Here is a 20,307-nt window from a genome sequence, read left to right on the forward strand (position 1 = left end):
AGTGAGAAAGACTGACCCATAAATATGCTGCTTATGGGATATGCAAGTTGTTTGGGGTCAATATATTTCATTTACCTAAAGGCCTTTTTCAATGCTTAATGCAGTTCCCTTTCTCCCTTGTCCCCTTTTCTCCAAATTGCCTTAAACTGCTAAAGCTTATGAATAGCTTCTTAGAGCTCTTTCAGTTTCTATTTTTTTTTCTTCCACTGGTAAAAACTTTGTCACTGAATATGGGATGTTAACATCTTTTTAGGCTAGGAAGGAAAAATCCTATTAAACTGGCAGCTTCAAATATTTTGTAACATAAAGTTATTTTAATGAAAAACATGAAAAGCTGACAGCACAGCCCATATAAAATAGTAGGACATATATTTACTCTTGATTTCTCCCTCCCCCTCCCAGACTCGTGAACAGCTGCAGGCTGATCTTCTCCGGTGTCAGGCAAAAATTGAGGACCTGGAGAAAGCTCTGCTGGAGAAAGGCCAGGTAAAAGGCTCTCTAAATGTCCTCTACCACATCATGTTCTCCGCTGCGTGCAGTGGTGCCCTCGCCATCTTCGTGGCTTACTGGGGTGTGGGTGTGAATGCAGCTTAACTCCTACTGCAGCATTAGAGCACTTGAAGAAAGGACAGGATTTTACAGTCTAAGAAAATGTCATTACAGACTCATTTTCTAACACATAATACACTAAAGCATAGTATCAAGATAGCCACGTGTACATGCACATTCTGTTCCATTGTCATTTGGTGAAAGGCTTTCTCCTCTTTTCCATTTTGTTAGTATTTCTTATAAATTCTAATAAAATAAATATTCTATATTTGTACTGGAGAATATTTTTGATGTGTACCAAAGAAAAATTTTAAAAAACCACAACTTCTAGACACAGTAGAGATGTAAACACTGAGCCTGTCAGGTTACTGGAAGCCACTTTTGGTGTTATTCTCCTGGGTTTAAAGTCTCAGAAGGCCCAGTTGCTTTCAGATTCCCAAACCATCACACAAAGTAAAATCAGGCCTTCAGTGTATATAATATATGTAAATACTCACCAAAGATGTGTCTACTGATGCATATTTAATATTGTCTAGGGCCCTCAAGAAGTCTGATTAAGAGTTATGAGCATGCATTTGCAAGTTGTTTGGTTGTGTGACTGCTAGAACACACAGTAGAAATTGGGGAAATGTTATTTTTTGCTTTATTGTTTGAAATAAGAATTTAAATTTGCAGGTAGCTTATAGTCATAAAATAAGATACAGCTAGCTATAGATATACATTTCAAAGACTGATGATCCTGTACCAGTTAATATAACCTCCATGAATGCCAAATGAATAACACTATTTTTATGGCTTATTCTTTGTAAGAATTTTTTTTCTGTAAGACCCTGTATCAATGCAAAGGTTTGGGGACCATATTCAAATTAAGGACAAAAACAATTTATGCTAGCTTCCACATAAATTGAAATTTGTTTAGTGAATTCCATGTAAATACAATATTACTAAAAACTGAGAATGTTATCGATCTAAAAATGATGGCCCACTGAACTTCTGGAAGAAGAAATGAAACCAAAGACCTCTCAAGCATCTCCTGCTGCTATTTTGGTTTGTTGATGAGAAAGATGTGAGCAAATTGCTGTGTAGTTGGAAACATTAACAAGACTGTACTGTGTATAATGTAAGTACTGTGTATGTAAATTAGATAAATAATTTGGATACCCATGTAAGGAATTGCTTCTGTGATTTTTTTTCTGCAAGAGGTCAAAAAGCTGTATGTGGAAATTAAAAATTTAATTAGTTATCACTTTGAGATTCAGAACCACATTTTCAACTTTGTATTTCTTGCTAATCCTGAGAAGGTGAACAGGGCTGTGACAAGGAGCACTGTGATGTTGTTTCTGGTGGGCTGGTTTGTACACTGAGCATTAGCTCTCCACACAGGGGATCACAATGTTCTCCTGGGAGCTCTAGCAGCTGCTTGGTTCTCCTGACCTGTTAGTATTTACAATCAAAAAAATAAATGGTTGTGATGGTAAACTCAATTCTTTGTGCACTATGTGATTTTTTTAAAAATTATTTTATTATTACTTTGTCATTTAGATGGTCATGGCAGTGATGATGATTTAATAATAATTGTGAAATGTTCATTCTGGGCGCCAGCCCCTGAAGTGTATTTGTAAAGGAAATAATACAGTTGGATCTTTTGATTAATTATTTCATAAATTTTCCTGAAGTCATTTTCAGAGCAAAAGATTAGAAGCTTATTGTTACAAAATTATGTGAAGCTTGGTTTATAACAATTTCTGTGTAATTTCAAAGTAACTGTCAGTGGCTTTTGTTAATCTTCTGGCTGGAACTGTCTGTTTTCCCCCAGAAGTAACACAAAAATAATAATCCATTTCTGCATGGTACATTGAGGTCAATGCATCAAAAATTTATATTAAGTGAAGAAATTCTTAAAACATATTAAAATGGTAAATAATAAATATAAAAGTATTGGAGTATGCAATGTGCCAGATGGATGAATGCTCAACTCTCTCAGTGAGCTGGTGTGTAAGTACAATTCTGCTGGATTTCAGGTGTTCTCAGAAAGTGTAGTTGGACTCCATCAAGAAAGATGCAGAAATTTATTATCAACACAGCAGATTGGTCTGTTTTTCCTACTTGTGTGAACTGGAGTGGTTGAAGCTGCAGGTCTGGTGTACCATGTACATTTCATTGATTGCTTGTGCAACATCAGTGTGCAAATATCTTCCTGAAAAAGAATGCATCATTCTTAATACTTTAGTAAAGGCATTTAGATCTAAAAAAATCATCCCTTGAACCTAGAAGATAATTTGTTCTGGAGTTAGTATGGCATATGATGTGTTAGATATTGTTTTAATAAACTTTTTAGAGCAGCATGAGCAAAGTTATGTAAATACTTTTCTCTATAGGAAAAACAAGAGCAAATTTGTATGTTATAATCCATTAAATCTGAATGTCCAGCTGTGGCTGGCCGTGAGTTTTTATAGCTTGGTTCTTTGAAGGGATATTTGATGAGGCGTGTTGAAGCCATGGGAAAACCTAAAAGGAAAGAAGTGTTTTGGAACAAGTAATTAATTGGAAATACAGTTTCCAAACGGAGTATACAATGTCTTGCATCACTTCCCTTCCTCCACAGCCTTGAATTTCTTGTCACAAACACTGTGTATTAGCCAGATTCTCAGATTTTAGCAGAGAGTAATTAACTTTATATTGCTGAAGCTTCTTTTTGGTCATTTGGGGTAATTAAAGCATTTTTGTCCCTCTCTCCCTTTGGATTTGTATTGCACTAGTTAAAATGGGATGATTTTTGCAAGATGGGTCCAAACCTTTGCAATGAAAAGCAATAGTTTTGAGTTCAGCTGAGTAAATAAATGTATTTAAAATGACATAAAGTATATAACTGTGGTGACCCACAATTGCTACGTGTAGAGATTTTAAAGTACATGCTAGCTGGAAACAGAAGACTGCTGCAGGAAAGGAAAGAACTTATATTTTTAGTGTAGTATAAAATGCTGTACATCCCTGAAATATTTATGATAGCTTTATTTTTCAATGTGTGACGATTTTATACTTGAATGTAAAATGATGCCTAGTTTTAATAAATGAAGTTTAATTATTGTAGTCATTCATTTGTCTTGTTTAACAAAACATATGTATTTTCAATCCTCTTCTTTCTCGCAGGATTCAAAATGGGTAGAAGAAAAGCAGCTGTTAATTAGAACAAATCAGGAGTTGCTAGAGAAGGTAAGTGGGAATATTTTCAGCATTGTTGCCCTTTATTGTAAAAGAAATTGAATGCAGTAGGTACTATAAAATCAGCATGAAATTGCTTTATTTCTTACCAGAAACAGAAATTTAAATAAAAGTCTCTGTTTAAAGTACCAATATGCCTTTGTATTCTTCAGGAATCAAAGCTGCTCTTTATTGTGGAGTTACATTAATAGCCACCAGTACATCCCAAGCTGGCTAATGTTTCTAGTGTCCAGCAAAATGCACAGCTACACAAAGATTGTTATTGTCCTGACCACTAACAAAATTGCCTTCTCCCTTCAACAGTTTTATAGTTTTTCCACACATTAAGTAATACTGATTGATTTAAGGTTTATTATATTGACTGTCAGAGCTGAGCATCTGCATTGTTCTTTGTCGATAGTGGGAAAGTTGGTTACTCAACTCCGGAAGACAAATAACTAATTTGTTAAATAGTAGCTTAATATTAATATAATACAAATAAGGTAACCAAATTAAAAAATCATGATTTAAAGTAGCTACAGCCAGGTTTAATTTATTTAGACACTTACATGGGCACTAGAAATGTTAAAGTACATTATGCCAGATGTTGCACTTCTATTTAGTTTTGTACAAAGAAAAAGATCACCCAGTTAAGCTAGACATTAGACCAAAGCTATTAGTTGGCATAATTAATAGCCAGTATTGAATTTCTGTTTTGTCATTGTTAGTACCCCAAGGCAAAATTCTGGAAAATGAAAGAGCAGTCATTAAAACCACTCCATTATTGTCTTTTATGTAGTGTAAAAATTAGATGTGTAAGTAGGCAAAGAAAATGAGAACAGTCTACCCAGATGCTAATGTAATTCAGTTTCATTTGGTGGATTTTAAGAGAGAAACTTCTACTGCTTAACTTATTTAGATCCAATATTCATATCACTTTTATGCTACTTCCAGATTATTACTCTAGAAGAACATTGACCATTTTCAGCTGACAATTCTCAGAAATACTTTCTGATGTGATGTTCCTTTTTATCTCTAAGACACAGCCCGATGTGTAATGAAAAATGGAAATAATTAACAGTTTTGTCTAAACCCCTGGCGGGTAACTCTGTGCAGTATCTTTTCTAGTGCTTGCAGGGTGTTACCATGTTGTGTTTGTCTCACAGATTTACAGAATGGAACAAGAAGAGCACCAGCTGAAGAATGAGATGCAAGATGCAAAAGACCAGAATGAGCTGTTAGAATTCAGAGTGCTAGAGCTTGAAGTAAGAGATTCTCTCTGTTGCAAACTCTCAAATGGAGCAGAAATTATGTTTGAACCCAAGCTGAAATTCCTGTAAAGATTACTGATGTCTGGTGCATGTTTAAGGGAAGTCACTTAGGTATCTACTTTTTAAATGTTGTATCTTGGGATAATGAAATTGATGCCACTGCCTTAATATGTTTTGGAGAGAATGCTCACTAATGTTTATAAAGATGTAATATAGCTAATATAAATTGCATATAGTTTGGTTTTCATCTAATAAAATATTTTGTTTTGCAATATTTTGCCTTTTTTATTTGTTTCATTTCCATAACTGCTCCTTTCCTGCATGTAAAATCACTTGGTATGTGTACTGCAGCCTTGGCTGGCACTGATTAACACACCTTCTCACATCTTGCATGCAATGATCTGACTAAAGATCTGACACATCCATCACATCAGTGTATAATTGCTTTAAATTACATTGGTTTAAGACTGACAACATTCATATGAAGTAAATTTATCTTTAAAAGAACACATTTTGATAGCAGCTTCCAAAGAATTCCTCTTACCTTAAATCCATTTTCTCATGATTTAAAGTGATCATGGACTGGAAATAATTGGCTTCAGTCAATAAAAAATGAAAAAAACCTCAAACCTCTGGCAATGCCAAAGAAAAGTGTTCAAGCAGAAATACAACTTCTGTATGTTAAACTAATATGTTGCCTACAGCAAACAAATTCTATACTTTGCATAAACAAAATAAACAAAATTATTTGTAATTAACACTTTGAACATGTAGCCTGTGATTACAATTGAAAGCAACAGTTCTCATCCCCTCACAAATTGGGCTTGTGTTGAATTTAGTAACACCAAAATATCTGTGATGCACAGCTGTCACATGGTTGTATTGCCTGATGACACATTGTTCAGTTTCAAAGATCACCAGCATTCTTAACACTGCTTAGAATAAACTCTCTGAGAAACCTGTCATTGTCACTCCTCCATTTTTATCACCTAGCACGTTTCACCAAAACTCTTGGCATGTGTAACTTCTCTGATAAAGATGAAAATGTCATGTCTTCCTGTTACGTGGACGTTCTTTTTGTCTGACATTTCTTAATCTTTTTTTTCATCCTTTATCAACCATATGTTTTGATTTTGTAGCCCATTATATTCAAAATTATGAATTTAGGTCATTATAATTCCAGTAGGTGTTCAGAAAAATAGATATGCTTTCTAATAGATATATTTATATTTTATTAAAGGACTGTAAAGTAAAATACAGAACAATGTAGCATTTGAATTGGCCATGGCACTAAAAATTGCTTCCTAAAGTGTGAGTGTTCTTAGAAGTAAAACTGTCCAAAAAAGATTTCTTAAGGAACGAGCAAATATTCTTCAATACATCCTTCATGAATGTATTTTTCACATGGAGGAATCACATGAAAAACAGCTCAATATGTCAAGTAAGGTTTTGTCATGTGCCAAATCTTGGAAAACTTCTTTCACAGAACAACAATGGAAGTATTTTTGTGTGATTGCAAGAAAAGGTTTTTTCCTTAGTCGCTAAGTATGTAGACACAAATGTGACTGACAGTACAATGCTTCAGGAAAACCATCAGTTCTTCTGGTAATCAGTACAGTATTTTTTAGAGCAGTTAAGTTGTTTCAGATGAAAATTAGGTAAAGTGTAAAACACAATCATTTATTTATCACTTAAAGCAAGCAAGTTTAGGTGAGCTGAATGCCATAGCAACTGATGAATTTTTAACAGTATCTAAAATCATAACTGAATTTGGATAAGAATTAAAGTTCTCGTTTTGGTTTACAACAGTCATTATTTAAGCCCATTTTAAGCCCAGAATTAGACTGTTGATGTAAATATTATTTAAAGCAAAACCTCCAAGGGGGAAAATTGCATAAACTATGGAGAATTTTCTCTCTACATTGTAGTTTCAAATTAAGTTTAACCTAATTAATGAACAAGATTTGCCATGCTTTGTAAGTTGTTTACGTGAATGGATGCAGCCTGCCTGCCATATCAATTAAGGAACTAATTTGTGATTTAGGAAATGGATTAATACATGGATGGTCATAGGAACTAAAATACTTGTAGCAGTGGTTTCTCTGAAAAAATGAAGCTCATATTGCCAAAGTGTCCCCTTGTAAGATGGAGATGAAATCTGGTGTTTCTTGCTCATGTTCTCATGGCCAGAGAGAATTCAGAGTAAGACCCAATGCCTTGGTTGCCCAAAGCCTTCAGTCCAGTCATTTTTCACAGGCACATTAAAATTTAATTTGGGTAAAACTGTTTGTTTATTATTTATGTTATTTCTGCCTTCTGAAGAAATAATAGGTTGGTATTTTGAAGAAATGCATGGAAGTTATGTACATGGACTAGTTAAGTTTTAGCTATGCTATAGCTTTAGATAAACGGGAATTAAGAATTTTTTGGTTTTGCACAAAGAACATCATAACTGTAAAATAGTGCTGCCTTTCAACATATTCTGACATCCTAGCTTGTGGAGTGAATATGAATGTGGATTTTAAATGCTCTAATAGGAAGGTAGACTGTAGAATAAACAGGGAACAGACACACAGGCTTAATTTTAGTGAGAAAGTCTTCAATGGTGCTATTTCATGACAGAGTTTAAATTTTTTTTCTGCAGATTCTTCTTTCTAATTTATTGTTCCATGAAGGAAAACAGTAGTTAGATAAGGTTATAACCAACATAAAAAAACCTGTGGAGTATTTTAGGGCTCCAGTCAATGAGGACTAGTGTTGCAAAGGTTCTACAACTGGGGAGAGTCAGGTGGCTTTTCAGAAACTGTGCATGGAATCAGCTGGCAGTTACCACTGTGTTTTTATTTAGCTGAAATTCTTCAAATATGGTAAAAGTAAGAGGAAATAGAATAGATTTGGGATAAGGGCAGGAATCTGCCTTTTTAATGTACAAGCATGTTTTGTAAAGGTGGGGAATAAATATTAACATATAATCACAAATGTTATTTTTAAACAAATCTTTCCTCAGGAGAGAGAGCGAAGGTCACCAGCATTTAATCTTCATATAACCACCTTCCCTGAAAACAATGGAAGTGCACTTCAACTGTTCTGCCATCAGGAAGGAATAAAGGTATATTCAGAGCACTAGAAACAGTTGGATGACTAGGAGCGTTTCTTGAATGACCAGTCTAATATCCAAACAAATGGTTTGACACCAGGGAAGAAAATGAAAAAAAAATTAGTAAGAAAACATATTTCTAACTGGGGAAATGGTTTCATAAGAATGTGATCTGGTCCTCTCAGGAGCTTCTCAGTGAAACTGAAATCTGGTCGATCAATATAATTTACATTTGATCTAGGGAAGAGTGTGGATGTTCATGTGATTTATTGTCAGACTTGCTACGGTACATGGTTTGTGATATTAAATGTCTTCATCTGAGTTTAGAAATATGACATTCAGTGCTTATTTTACACCCAATTTAATGAAGGCTTTCTTTTTTGAGTGAATATGCTCAAGCTATTTGCCAAGGCCAGGGCCTTGAAGCATGAGGCCCAAAACTCATTCACATAGGTGGAACTCTTTTAGAACAAGAATAAGATAAACATGAGGACCTCCCTTGATTACCTTCTGATTTAAGGAAGCAAGAATTACTCTTTTCATATCTATTCCCCCATGAACAGGCTATTTGTGCAACTTGATTTACATGCTGGTTCACTTAAGATTGAATTCAGATTTGTGTTGTCAGTAATGCTGCACAACAGGCCAGGGCAACAAGTAACTAAAGCATAATCTCAGTGCCACTCACTAGAGATTTATGGTCAAATTTTAGTTCTGTTTACAAGTCTTCCTATAGGGGGCTTGTTGCTATTCAGTGCTTTAATGAGCACAGCATGATCTCTAGAGGAAATAAATAGAAATTGTCCCTGCATATTTTTAGGAAGCTTAGTAGTCTGAAAGAAAAGAGTTAAAAGGTGCTTCTTACCTATGGGTTTGGTTGGATACTCATCTCCCAAAGCACACCAAGAGTCATCAGTTAGCACATCACCCACAATAGAGCCAGACCTGCTTTTAGCTTACCTGTTTTTCTATTCTGCATGTTGGCTGTAGCAGCTACAGTGTACCAGGAGCCATAATCCCCTTTTTTTTCCATTGTTGTCCATGATATGCCTTAACACGTGGGTTCTTTTCAATTTGCCTTTCAGTTAGCTTACCTGGAAGGTGAGGCAGTTACCTAATATGGGCAGACTGAAATAGTTGACCTTTTATCTGTTTTCAGTGCTTTTCAAAATTGTTAGCCATTAGTAGCAATGTAGATTCCAGAATGATGCAAAATCTGTTTTGGTTTCTGATTATTCCTTTAGGCATCATATAGAAATAAATTATTAGAATCATTATTTCTGGCTCAATAGATGCAAGAACTTGCATGTCATAGTAAATTCTGTTCTTCACTGGTGTAACTCATTGGCTAAAGAAGTTTCTGTTCAGCATTGTCAGTGGTGATTGTAATCAATAGTTTTGTTTTTAGCATCAACCCAAGCACAAGTGTATTAGAATCTGCAGCATTCCAGAGTTAGTGATGTGCACAGTTAAACATCTCATGTAGCATTTGGGAACACCCCTGAAGTTTTTGGGAAGAGAGGAAGGGGACCTCTCAGGATAGAAAAACTTGAACATCACACACATGGCCCTGTGACATGTTGGCCTTTTCTAAGTGCTGAATATGAGTCAAGTTGAGGGTGACAGCATTTAACAAGGCTCTTTTGCTTTATGTATGAGTATTAAGCATTTTGGACTAGCATGAACAAGTCTATTCCCATGCTCTCAAGGCTTCCTGCCTTCAAATAGCACGGCTGCATGCAGGCTGTCAGTGGAAATGATCCCTGGTCCATGTTAACCTGCAGACCAAACTTGGGATGGTTTAGGAGAATGTGATTAGCTCTGGTTAAACAGTTCCATGACATTTTCCAACAACTTTTTAAACTTAAATAGAGTTCTGGGGCCTAGGAATGGATCCCAGCACAGTGTTAAATAGAGACATCATGTGAATTTTATCAGGAAAAGGTTCTTCACTCAGGGGATGGTTGGGCACTGGCACAGTCTGCCCAGGGAAGTGGTCACAGCATCACAGCACAACTGACAGAGCTGAAGAAGTGTTTGGACAATGCTCTCAGGCACATGGTGAGACTCCTGGGGATGATAATGTGTAGGGCCAGGAGTTGGACTCAATGATCCTGATGCATCCCTTCCAGTTCAGCATGTTCTAGGATTATGTGATTCCATGAATTTATTCCTTTCTTTTTCGAATCAGAGGAGTGTTTTTCTTTATTTCAGTGGCTTGTTCAGTTCATTATCTGAGAGCTCAGTGGCAGAGAAATGTGGTTTTCTAATCAGAAAGATGGTTATGAGCTGATAATGTTTGGAGGAGGATGTTCAGCCCACTGTGCACATTGCCTTCTGCCACTGTAAGGCTTATTTGAAACTCCATGGTTTTGTTTAACGAAGAAAATGAAAATCAAACCACCAAGCAAACCTTTTTAGCTATTATATGTTCATGCTGTCTGTCCTTTTAACTTCTGTAGCTTGATGTGATTGATGCCCCACTCCAAACAAACAACCAAAAATCTTTAAGCCTTTTCTCTTTATGTCTTTTAAATCTGTTTGTCAGTTTTGATCTTTCCTCTACACACATTAGCAGGGTAAGTTTGAATGATACGGGACATTCTGCCCTCATGCACAGACATCCAGGTTGCTGGTTATAACTGAGAGTGGCTTTTGATTTTATCCTAAAGTATCAGTAATGACTTTGTAATTGTGATGCAAAAACACGTTTCACTTACATTTGAAGTCTTTTCACACACAGAAGTGAATAAAGGGTACATAAAATGTAGCATATAAAAACTGTTTCTGACCTACTTCATAAAAAATGTGTTGAACATCTTTTTCAGGATGTGAATATATCTGAACTTATGAAGAAGCTAGATATTCTTGGAGATAATGGGGTAACACTTTTTTACTTTTAAATGTGCCTCCAGTTTCAGGGTTCATTTAAAGCATTTCTTTTTCCACAGCAGATACTAACATCCAAGACAGTGCAAAGGGTGATTTTGATATGCTTGTACTTGTATGAAGGAATGGCTTTTAAAACACTAAATTTTTTAGTTAAACTGATGGTAGTGGAAAGTATTTTTTAAAGGTAGGATTTGGTCTTGACTGCATGATACAGAAAATAGTCAAAGTGAAAAGATACAAAACAGAAGTCAAAGCCAGAGCAAGCCCTGAATTGTCTCTCTTGAGCAGTAAAAGTAGCACCTTCTGCTGTGAAGGCTGTAACTGCCAGGAGTGGATTTTCTGGGAGAAAGACAAGCATGTCTCCCCTTTTTCCTCTTTATTGCTAAATACAGTATAAAATCTTAGTCACACATTTGGGGCACAAACATCCAGGGAGCTGAGTCCAGTTTATCGCTGTATTTAACAGATTAAGGTCCTTATAATATTAGTTTTAAGTACTAGATTTGCATGTTTTGTTACTAGTCCTGTGGAGGTTTCTGTGGCACTTTTTGCTTTGTTTTCCTTATTTGGAAGTCTGCAGTGCATGAAGGTGAGATTCACTTGCTTCAAGGCTTAGTCCAGTGAACGGGCAAAATCAGGAAAAAATGGCAAAATCCCTGACTGAAACCACTTAATTTTCACTGAATGATTTGTTTCATTGATCTGTTGAAAAGGTGTTGTGGGGCTAGTATGCTGAAATAGAGTGGAACTAAGCACTCTTGGTTTAACTTTCAGTGCTTTCAGTCATGGGATCCTTTATGGTCATGTCCATATTCCTAAATGTTATAACTGATTTATTTTTTGAAGTAAGGTTAAAATGTACTGCTTGTGTTAAGGGATGGATTTTTAATCCAATTTAAAATGCATCTTTTTGTATTTTAGAATTTGAGGAATGAAGAGCAGGTTGCAATAATCCAAGCTGGGACTGTGCTATCCCTCTGTGAAAAGGTAGAATTCAGTAAATATTTTTCTCTGCTAAAAACTGAGCATGTCTTCTAAGATATCTCATAACTTTGCCAGGGAAGCACGGCTTTTCTGTCCAGGTCATCTGGATTGGAGCACATTTTCATCCTTACATGAATGTTGGGATTGTGATGTCTTGAGGTAAAGGCAAACTTAAGAAATAAACCCTGTTTAAAAATAAAAACATGTTTTCAAGATATTCCCTTAGCATAAAGTACCAAAAATCCACTTAACACTAGAGAGTTCATTCCCAGAAGTGCTGGTGTCCTCAGTGCTCTGGGAACAGTTATAAGGTGCTCTTTGTAAGGTGCCCATGGTCCCTTTTGGGCTCAAGTCAGGGGTCCTTTCCTCTGTAAATGAGTGGACAGAGAGAAAAAGTTGTTTGCACTAGATAAGTAATCAATCAGGTCACTCATTTCTGTATGGCTAGTGCTTCACTTCCAGAGAACATAATCTGTGTAAGAAAGGGGTGACATTTAGAACTAAGAAAGACTGGCATATTTCTCTGAAGAAGCTCTGTGCATCCTTTTCATGTGTTTCCATTAAATCTTTCCTGATGCGTTGTTGAAATTCAGAATCAGATATTTACAATGAAAATGTGAGCAATTTTAATAATTGTTTTAATTGAAGTAATTTTGATAATCTACTTATCTAAATACCTTAAAGTAAATAATCTATATTAGGTAATTTAATAATCATTAATTTAAATGATTAATTGCTATAAGCAAAATAAAAATGGGGAAAAGGATTAAATCCCTATGGTTTTCACTATGTTGTGGCATTAAAAGAGAAGGTAATGATTTTAGCACTTGACATCCAAAAAATGAAACAGGAAGAGCCCCACTATAAAAGGCTAAGATAGAGACTCCCAAAAATACTGTTTGTGTCTCCTGTGACCCTTGGTTTGTGAAAGGCTAACAAGCATGGGAAGATCATAATCAACATTTTGTTTTGCATATCATTTGCATACCTTAAAAAAAATCAGACCTCTAATTTTTGCAAATAGCCCTTCCCTTGACTGAGGGTAGCTGTGAGAGATGCTCAGGATTTCCCATGTCCATTGATTTCAAAGGTTCAGAATGCTCACGGGTCTTGCTGAATATCCATAGTCAGGCTTTCCCTAGGAGTATCTTCAGCCTGTCACCTTCAAATGAAGAAAACAAAAGTGGTGAAAATAGAATCTCTGGGGAATATGATGTTCCTGGTTTTTGGTTGTTTTTTTCTTTTCCTGTAGAAAGGTAACCTGCTAGGCAGATAAAACAAAGTTCCATTTTTATTCATCAGTCCCTTAAATAGTGGAAGGTTCAAAATAATGAAGTAATGAATTCATGTTTCATAAATTGTAAACGTGTGTTTGAAATTTCCTATGTAAATCTTGGGGAAAAAAACTAGTATGTGATTAATTCCTTTGAGTCTGAGGCCTAATGAATTCACCAAAACACTAAATTAAAGGAGTTGATTTGCAAAGGTTACCAAAAGACTTAAAGCAGATATGAGTAGTCCAGTGTTAGTAAACAAGGCATTTCAGGAAAGTGATAATTATCAGTGGCAAATCTGCTCTTTGTAAGCTAGTCATGGGTCCTTATTGAAGATCAGGGAATGAAATTAAATAGTTCAGAACTGACCGTTCTCATCCATTCCAATAAACTTAAATGGAAATATTAATATAATCCTGGTGTTGGTTAGTAATTAAGCAAGAACCTTGTATCCATGCATTTAGCTGCTGTGCTGTGAAGTTTCAACTTTTGGAACAGCAATGGCTGTTCTTCATTCTGGCTGTTTTGAATGCCACCATAATGGTAAGGGATTCATGCTGGCAAATACAAGAGATTCCATCTGTCTGTCTATTTTATTTTTCCCTCTACATCCAATGTTTTACAGGTGAGCGTCTTCCCAAGAGTGCAGCAAAGTGTGCAGAATTAAGTGTTGAGTTTTCCACCTTGTCTTTTGTTTACATTGCCCTCTGGAAAAATGCAGGACTGGAGGCCTGAAGTGAGATGATGGTTTCACAAATCAGGCCAACAAGCATTTGAGTAAGAAACAATCAGGTTGATTTTGCATTCTTGACCCAGGTCTATTTTGTTTCCTGAACTTTACAGAGAAAACCCCATTTAAATTACTGTAGGAAGGCAAGCTCCACTTGTTAGTCTTTAGTGTGTCTCTGCAGTCCTCCATTCTCCCTGTGCTCTCACAACTGGTTTATTCATGTGTGTCTTCAGAGTGAATAGAGAGTGTGGGAGGAGCATATGCCTGGAAGTGCTAGCAACAAACTTGCAAAATGTTTGGTAGAACCCTTTTCAAAATCTCTGTTCATTTTCTATTTTTTCTCTTCACACTACTGTAGTGGTTGAAACAGATAGAGGGGACAGAAGCTGCACTGACACAGAAGATGTTAGACCTGGAGAATGAGAAGGTAAGAAAAATTAGCTAAAAGTATAATTCATTTAGCTAAAACTCGCCTCAAGAGAGTGTGCACATATTTCATCCCAGGCAGGTTTGCTGCCTTTCTCTGCTTAACAGAGGTGGCTTCATGGTAAAATAGGCAAGTGCTTTCTAGAACAATCTATCGCTTGTATTCCTTGGGGTGAGACAGAACTTTCAAATCTATATAGAATAAAAATAGCAGAAACATACACAAATTAGGGTACAAAGTCATAACTGGAGAGCACATTAGCTAAACAGTGTGAAATTGTCTCTGTGCTTTCTTTGTGTATTAATTTGTCAGGCAGCAGCATCATCTTTTTAATGTTGAGGTCATGCTAGGGGAATTGGCAGGGGTATTTCTTTGCTCTCTGGTACTCAGCTTCTGGACCAACTGTCAAGACCTCTTACTCCAGATAGCCTTTCTTGCCCCACAGCCTTTATGCCTAAAGACAGACTGTTTTCTCAAATAGCAGTTCTGTCTTGAAGAACAAATTGACCTTATTTTTCCATATGTTGAACAGTTTTAGAAGGAGTGTTTGGTTTTATTGGTTTACTGTGCATGCTGTGCTTCACATCTTCAAATGGTGTTCCAAACACTGATTAATCCTCACCACACCTTTTACAGGTAGCTAAATAAGCAGCACATCCTAAAGATTGGGACAATGAGACAGGGAGGTTAAGTGATTTGCCCAGGGCCACTGAAGAAGTGTGTGTTTGAGCCACAAACAAAAATAGAAGTGCTCAGACTGTGTTCTCTGTTGACTGTAATCTGTCATACCAATTGTACTTTAACACAGATAAGATACTTCCCACGTTTAGTATTTCTTTAAGTCTTGTTATGTAAAAATACAGAGGCTTGGGGAAGGGAAAGTGGACACAAATACTGGATTCTTTGGTAAAGAAAAATGGAAAAAATAGAGGGTTTATAACTTGATATATTATCATCCCCCTTGTTATCTGTGATGTTTTCAAGTCTTACTATGGATAGCCCTTGCATCTATTTGTTTAGCACAGCAGTCTGACAATCTGCATCCCTAATGATTGACTCAATGAGTTGAGAAATTATATTCTAGCATGATACTTTTAGAAGGACTGAGCACTGGTTTAGTTGTCCTTGAGACCCATGTTAAGGGCTTGAGGTCCTGTTCTTGTTTCCTTCCCTCTTGCTTTCTGTGGGCAGCCTTTACTATCCCTTTTGAGATGTAACGTGATCAGGGCAGCTGCATTGCTGTTCTGGGGTCTGGTGGTAGCTCTGACCCACTTTATAGTCTCAGACAAGCCAGTCGACCTCTGTGGTGTCAGACACCTGTAATAAAGTCAGGACCAGGCCTGTCCTGGCTGTGCACTCAAGTGCATGGTGGTGTTTCATCCTGTACAACAGCCTTGCTGTAATTCATCCTTGTCAGAAAATGAGCTACCTGGGTAGTCATGGTGGGATTCAGTGGCATAAACGTGGTATCTAATACCATATCACATTCTTCAGAGTTCTGAACTCAAAATTCTGAACACAAAGTTCTGAAGATGCCCACAAAGGGCTGGAAAATATGTCCTACAGGACTTGTTGGAGGCCCTTTCCCTTCAGGACCAGTAGCATATTTAGAATATGCTGGAGCAGAAGATTCTGAAATGGCTATCACAGCAATAGATACCCATCTGTTCCCAACCAAATTCCAGCCCCAAGATCAAGGTTTGACTTAAACGTTGGGTTTGCCTTCAATATTAATTAATAGGTAATTAAAAAAACTCCAAGTTTACAAAATAAATTGATAGTAAATATTATACTTCTTATACAGAGAACAAATATCACCTTGTTCCTCTGAATCCACTAATACTGGTCTTATATTTTACTACTGGCACCAGTTCTACACTGGCAACTGACAGAAAAGTTGTCAGAAGTCCACATATATACCTGATGGCAAAATTTGGCCAAGTAAGTTTGAGGCATTCCCATATCCAAGAAAACTAACCAGAGCAACAATATTTGAATTTTTAATACTGTTAATAAAAGCTGCCAATAGTGATCTTAAGAACCCTATGTATTTAATTCAGCATTTATTCTACATGTTGAGGAAATGCAAAAGTTTGTTGATTAGAAAAAAGAATGATAGAAAATATTGAATTCACTAATAGGGCTTTTCCGGTTTTTGTTCTACAACTAATTCTTTTGAGTGAAAACCTACTTTGAAAGAAAAGCTAATAAAATTAAGTAAGTATTTGATGTTCTACTTTCTATCATCAAACCTGGTCTGGGGGAGGTGTCCCTGCCCATAGTAGGAGGGTTGGATCAAGATGATTTTTGTGGTCCCTTCCAACCCAAACTATTCTAGGATTCTGTCATTCAAAACACTCTAAAGGCTTGACTAATCAGGCAACCATTTGAATGTCCACAACTTGCTTGGATACTGAGTTCCACTGAACCCCAGTCTATGGGGTTTATATGTAATAACAGTGAAAGCTGAGGAATTTGATTTTTAAAAGCATAAGTAAACAATCTCTGTAAATCTTGAAAACTTCTTCAGCTCTTCAGCTAGTCACTCAACCTGTCTGGGCATCACTTCACCTGTTTCAAATTGGCCTCCTGCCTGTACAAGCTGAGGACCGAGTTGTTACTTCAGCTTCAGTAACACATCACAGGATGGTGCTGCAGAATGCAGCTGAGGCCCTGCATGTTTGGGTTTCCTCCCTGGAAGAACAGATCAGACAACGGCAATTAGGGCTTGCTAATTGCTGATTTCCTTAAGCATAGTATTTCCACGGGGTATTTTCATAAAGTGCCCTCTCTTGTGTCTTTTTCCTCCCTTGGCCTGCCCCGTGTAATTTACTGCTGCTGGACCACATTGCATGTACATCCCCACTCACCTTCTGCTGCTCTGTGCACTCCTGTCAGGTCCAGGCAGGTTTGTGCACTGGTGTAGAGGTCGATGCTTTCTAGGTACAGCTTGTTAATATTTGAAGATTTGAAGTGCTAGTATCGTAAATTTGATATTCCAAATATCCTTTGGATGAATGTGGTCATTTGCTATGGGTTTTCTTCTGCTTTCAAGTGGAAAGCTTGCATAAAAATAATGGCATTTATGATTCTTCATGAATTAGGATAAAGAACAAACATTCCCTTGTTTTTATTATTGCTCAGGACCTGTTCAGTAAACAGAAGGGTTATTTAGAGGAAGAACTCGACTACAGGAAGCAAGCTCTGGACCAGGCATACATGGTAGGAAAAGAAAAGTCATTAATTTTTTCTGTTTAAACAGATATGATAAAATGCAGGATTTGTTGTTTTATTTTTCTTTTAATTATAAGTAAGTTTCTTTTTTACTTTTTTTTTTTCCTGCCAGACTAGAAATCAACTATTTCTTAAACAAAAGTTTAGGAAATGGATTATAGTACTTACAAGTGTAATATTTTTGCATGGCATTTTTTATTCTATGATATGCAAACATCTTGTTGGTATATCTGGAACGGGAAAAAATGATTTATGTATGAAAAAAACCATGACTGGTAAAAATACACCAGTAATTACTTTAGAACTTTTCCAATATTTCTTTTCCTGAAGCATTTGTAAGTATTACTGCTGCTAACCTGTCCTAAATCAGGAATGCCTGTTCTACCTATGCAATTCCTTCCTGTGCGATCCTATCCAACCTTACCCTTCCTCGTTTTCAAAAGGGAAGTTGCAACCTTGCCTTTTCTCATGCTAACAAACAATTAGAAATTATCCAGGAATTGGTAAAACTATACACACAACTTTGCTAATAGTCAAACTTTGGGAAATCAAAATATAATGGCCTGAAGCACTATTTATACACTGTAAATGTTTCTTATGTGGAAAATGTTTTCAGAGAAGCAGCAAGGTCTAGTGCTCAGAGCAGATAACTGAGATAAAAGCAAGCAGGCACTATTTCTAGCACTGTGACCTTGGGCAAGCCATTTAACCTCTCTGTGCAGCTGTTTATGCATCACTAATATGGATGGAATTACCTACCTCACAAAGGTGTTATGAGGGCCAAAGGGATGTGGTCAGATGCTCTTGATCCAAATATTGTTAGTCTGGATGCTGGTTTTTGATAGGATCATACTAACCCCAGTAATCAAGGAAACACTGCCCATGATTCCCTCCTTTCCTCTTGGGAGTACAATTCTCCATGTGGATGTGAAGTTCTCCTGTGTTCTCTGCTTTGCAAAGTACTGCAGGTTTGGTCAGTGCATGAGAATCATGTTGGGAATCTGGCAGGCAGCAGGAGACGGATGAGGGATTAGTGTATACAAGTGTTCCTTGCTTCATTGCTTATGGCAACTTGGAACTAAGCCAGTGACGTGGACTGTGAGCCATGGATATCAGGTCACTAGGGCCACAGAGAGGGAGAGCGAGATTTCTGTCCAGTTTTTCCTGTGGTCTTTTTATTTTATAGGATGGCTTAACAATTCAGCTACAGTTGAAGGAAATCTGTTAGTTTGAATTTGATTTGTAGTGTTCAGCATCAGGATTTGGAGTTTTATCAGGTATTGAGTGCAGACCTATCTTCTGAATCTTTGTTAAACAGAAGAGTCAATGATTTGCTAGAAGAGGGCCCATCTCCCGGGTGTCAACCCGTGCTGGGAGGCTGCGTGCACTCTGTGTGGAATGCTCCTCACTGCTCACGCCTGCTGCTTTCTGTCTTGTCTGTGTCCATCCTGCCCTCCTGCCTCAGCCTTCGCTTGCTAGCCTTCTCCCCTAGCTCCTGGTGGGCCGTTTGCTTGCTGGATTCAAACGCCAGCCTGTCTGTGTGTGATTTGGGTTGCATTAGAAAATCCAGGAGCTGGAAGCCACGCTGTACAATGCCCTGCAGCAGGATCCCGGCCGGCGGGCGAGCGAGTCGCTGACGGAGGCGCAGCGGGAGGATTTGCGGGCGGCGGTGGAGAAGGTGCGGCGGCAGATCCTGCGGCAGAGCCGAGAGTTCGACAGCCAGATCCTGCACGAGCGCATGGAGCTGCTGCAGCAGGCCCAGCAGGTAACCCTGGTTCTCTCTGTCCTCTCTCCTCCCCCTCGGTGTTGGTGTTACCTCTGTGGCTGCCGCCACTGCCCGTACGACAGCATCGCTTCACCCTCACCTCGTGGAGTCGTGTTCAGTCTGGTCTCTGTTGAGCTCCGTGCCGAGGAGCCGTGTGGCGTCAGGGCCTGGTTGTGTTGAGCATGGTGCACACACAGAACGAGTCACCGTCTCACCACAGGGTGCTGGTGCACAACCTTTCATGTGTGAGCAGCCACACCGTCTTCCACAGGACTCCAAGGGGAGCTTGTTGCAAGTTTAAGGCCTAAAGTAGAAAAGTTAGTGTGTAACACTATGAGAAGAGTAAAGGCAGAAACAGTAGCTACAGGAATCCACATTTTTTATTTTTTCCCCTTTTTATTTTTTTAGCTATTTGTAAAATCTTATTAATAAAAAAGAAGTAGTCTCAGGAAGTCTTTTAAGAGGCCATTTACAAACTCACTCCTTTAAATTCATTCCGAAAAGCCTTGTCTGTCCAAACAGCTTCCTTAAGCAGAATTATTGACAACTTGAATTTGGCAAGGTCCTGGCCTATAGAAGTGTGGTAATCATTTAGTATTTGTAGCATTGCTAGTGTTTTTGTGCAAATATTCAGCAAAAGAAGAGAACTGCATGTCTCAGGAGGTTAATTACTGCAGCAGAAATAATTGTTTCCAAGGATTTTGGTTCTCCTATGTAGTTGACTCTGGAAGTTGTAGGCAGATGTCCTCGCTCTTGAGGACTGCTTGGCTATATTCTGTGCAAGCCTGAAATCACATATTGTAAATGCCAAAATGTGCCATGCAGATGTGTCCAGAGCACTGTTGCTATTTCAGGTGCTGATTCAGGTGCTGGGGCAAGAACT

General features: G+C 37.5%; 1 protein-coding gene across 1 annotated transcript in view; it reads left to right on the forward strand.

Annotated features, from left to right (window-relative positions):
• JAKMIP1 (janus kinase and microtubule interacting protein 1) overlaps positions 1-20,307 on the forward strand; it is an 86,215-nt gene that overhangs the window by 47,509 nt on the left and 18,399 nt on the right. The window contains exons 11-19 of the mRNA XM_063401595.1: positions 403-486; positions 3,700-3,762; positions 4,917-5,015; positions 8,029-8,130; positions 10,947-11,000; positions 11,932-11,997; positions 14,357-14,425; positions 17,570-17,647; positions 19,221-19,424. Coding sequence (XP_063257665.1) covers positions 403-486; positions 3,700-3,762; positions 4,917-5,015; positions 8,029-8,130; positions 10,947-11,000; positions 11,932-11,997; positions 14,357-14,425; positions 17,570-17,647; positions 19,221-19,424 — 819 coding nt within the window. The remainder of the gene's footprint in view (positions 1-402; positions 487-3,699; positions 3,763-4,916; positions 5,016-8,028; positions 8,131-10,946; positions 11,001-11,931; positions 11,998-14,356; positions 14,426-17,569; positions 17,648-19,220; positions 19,425-20,307) is intronic.

This window comes from Prinia subflava, chromosome 7 (assembly GCF_021018805.1).
Source record: "Prinia subflava isolate CZ2003 ecotype Zambia chromosome 7, Cam_Psub_1.2, whole genome shotgun sequence".
Lineage (NCBI taxonomy): Eukaryota > Metazoa > Chordata > Aves > Passeriformes > Cisticolidae > Prinia > Prinia subflava.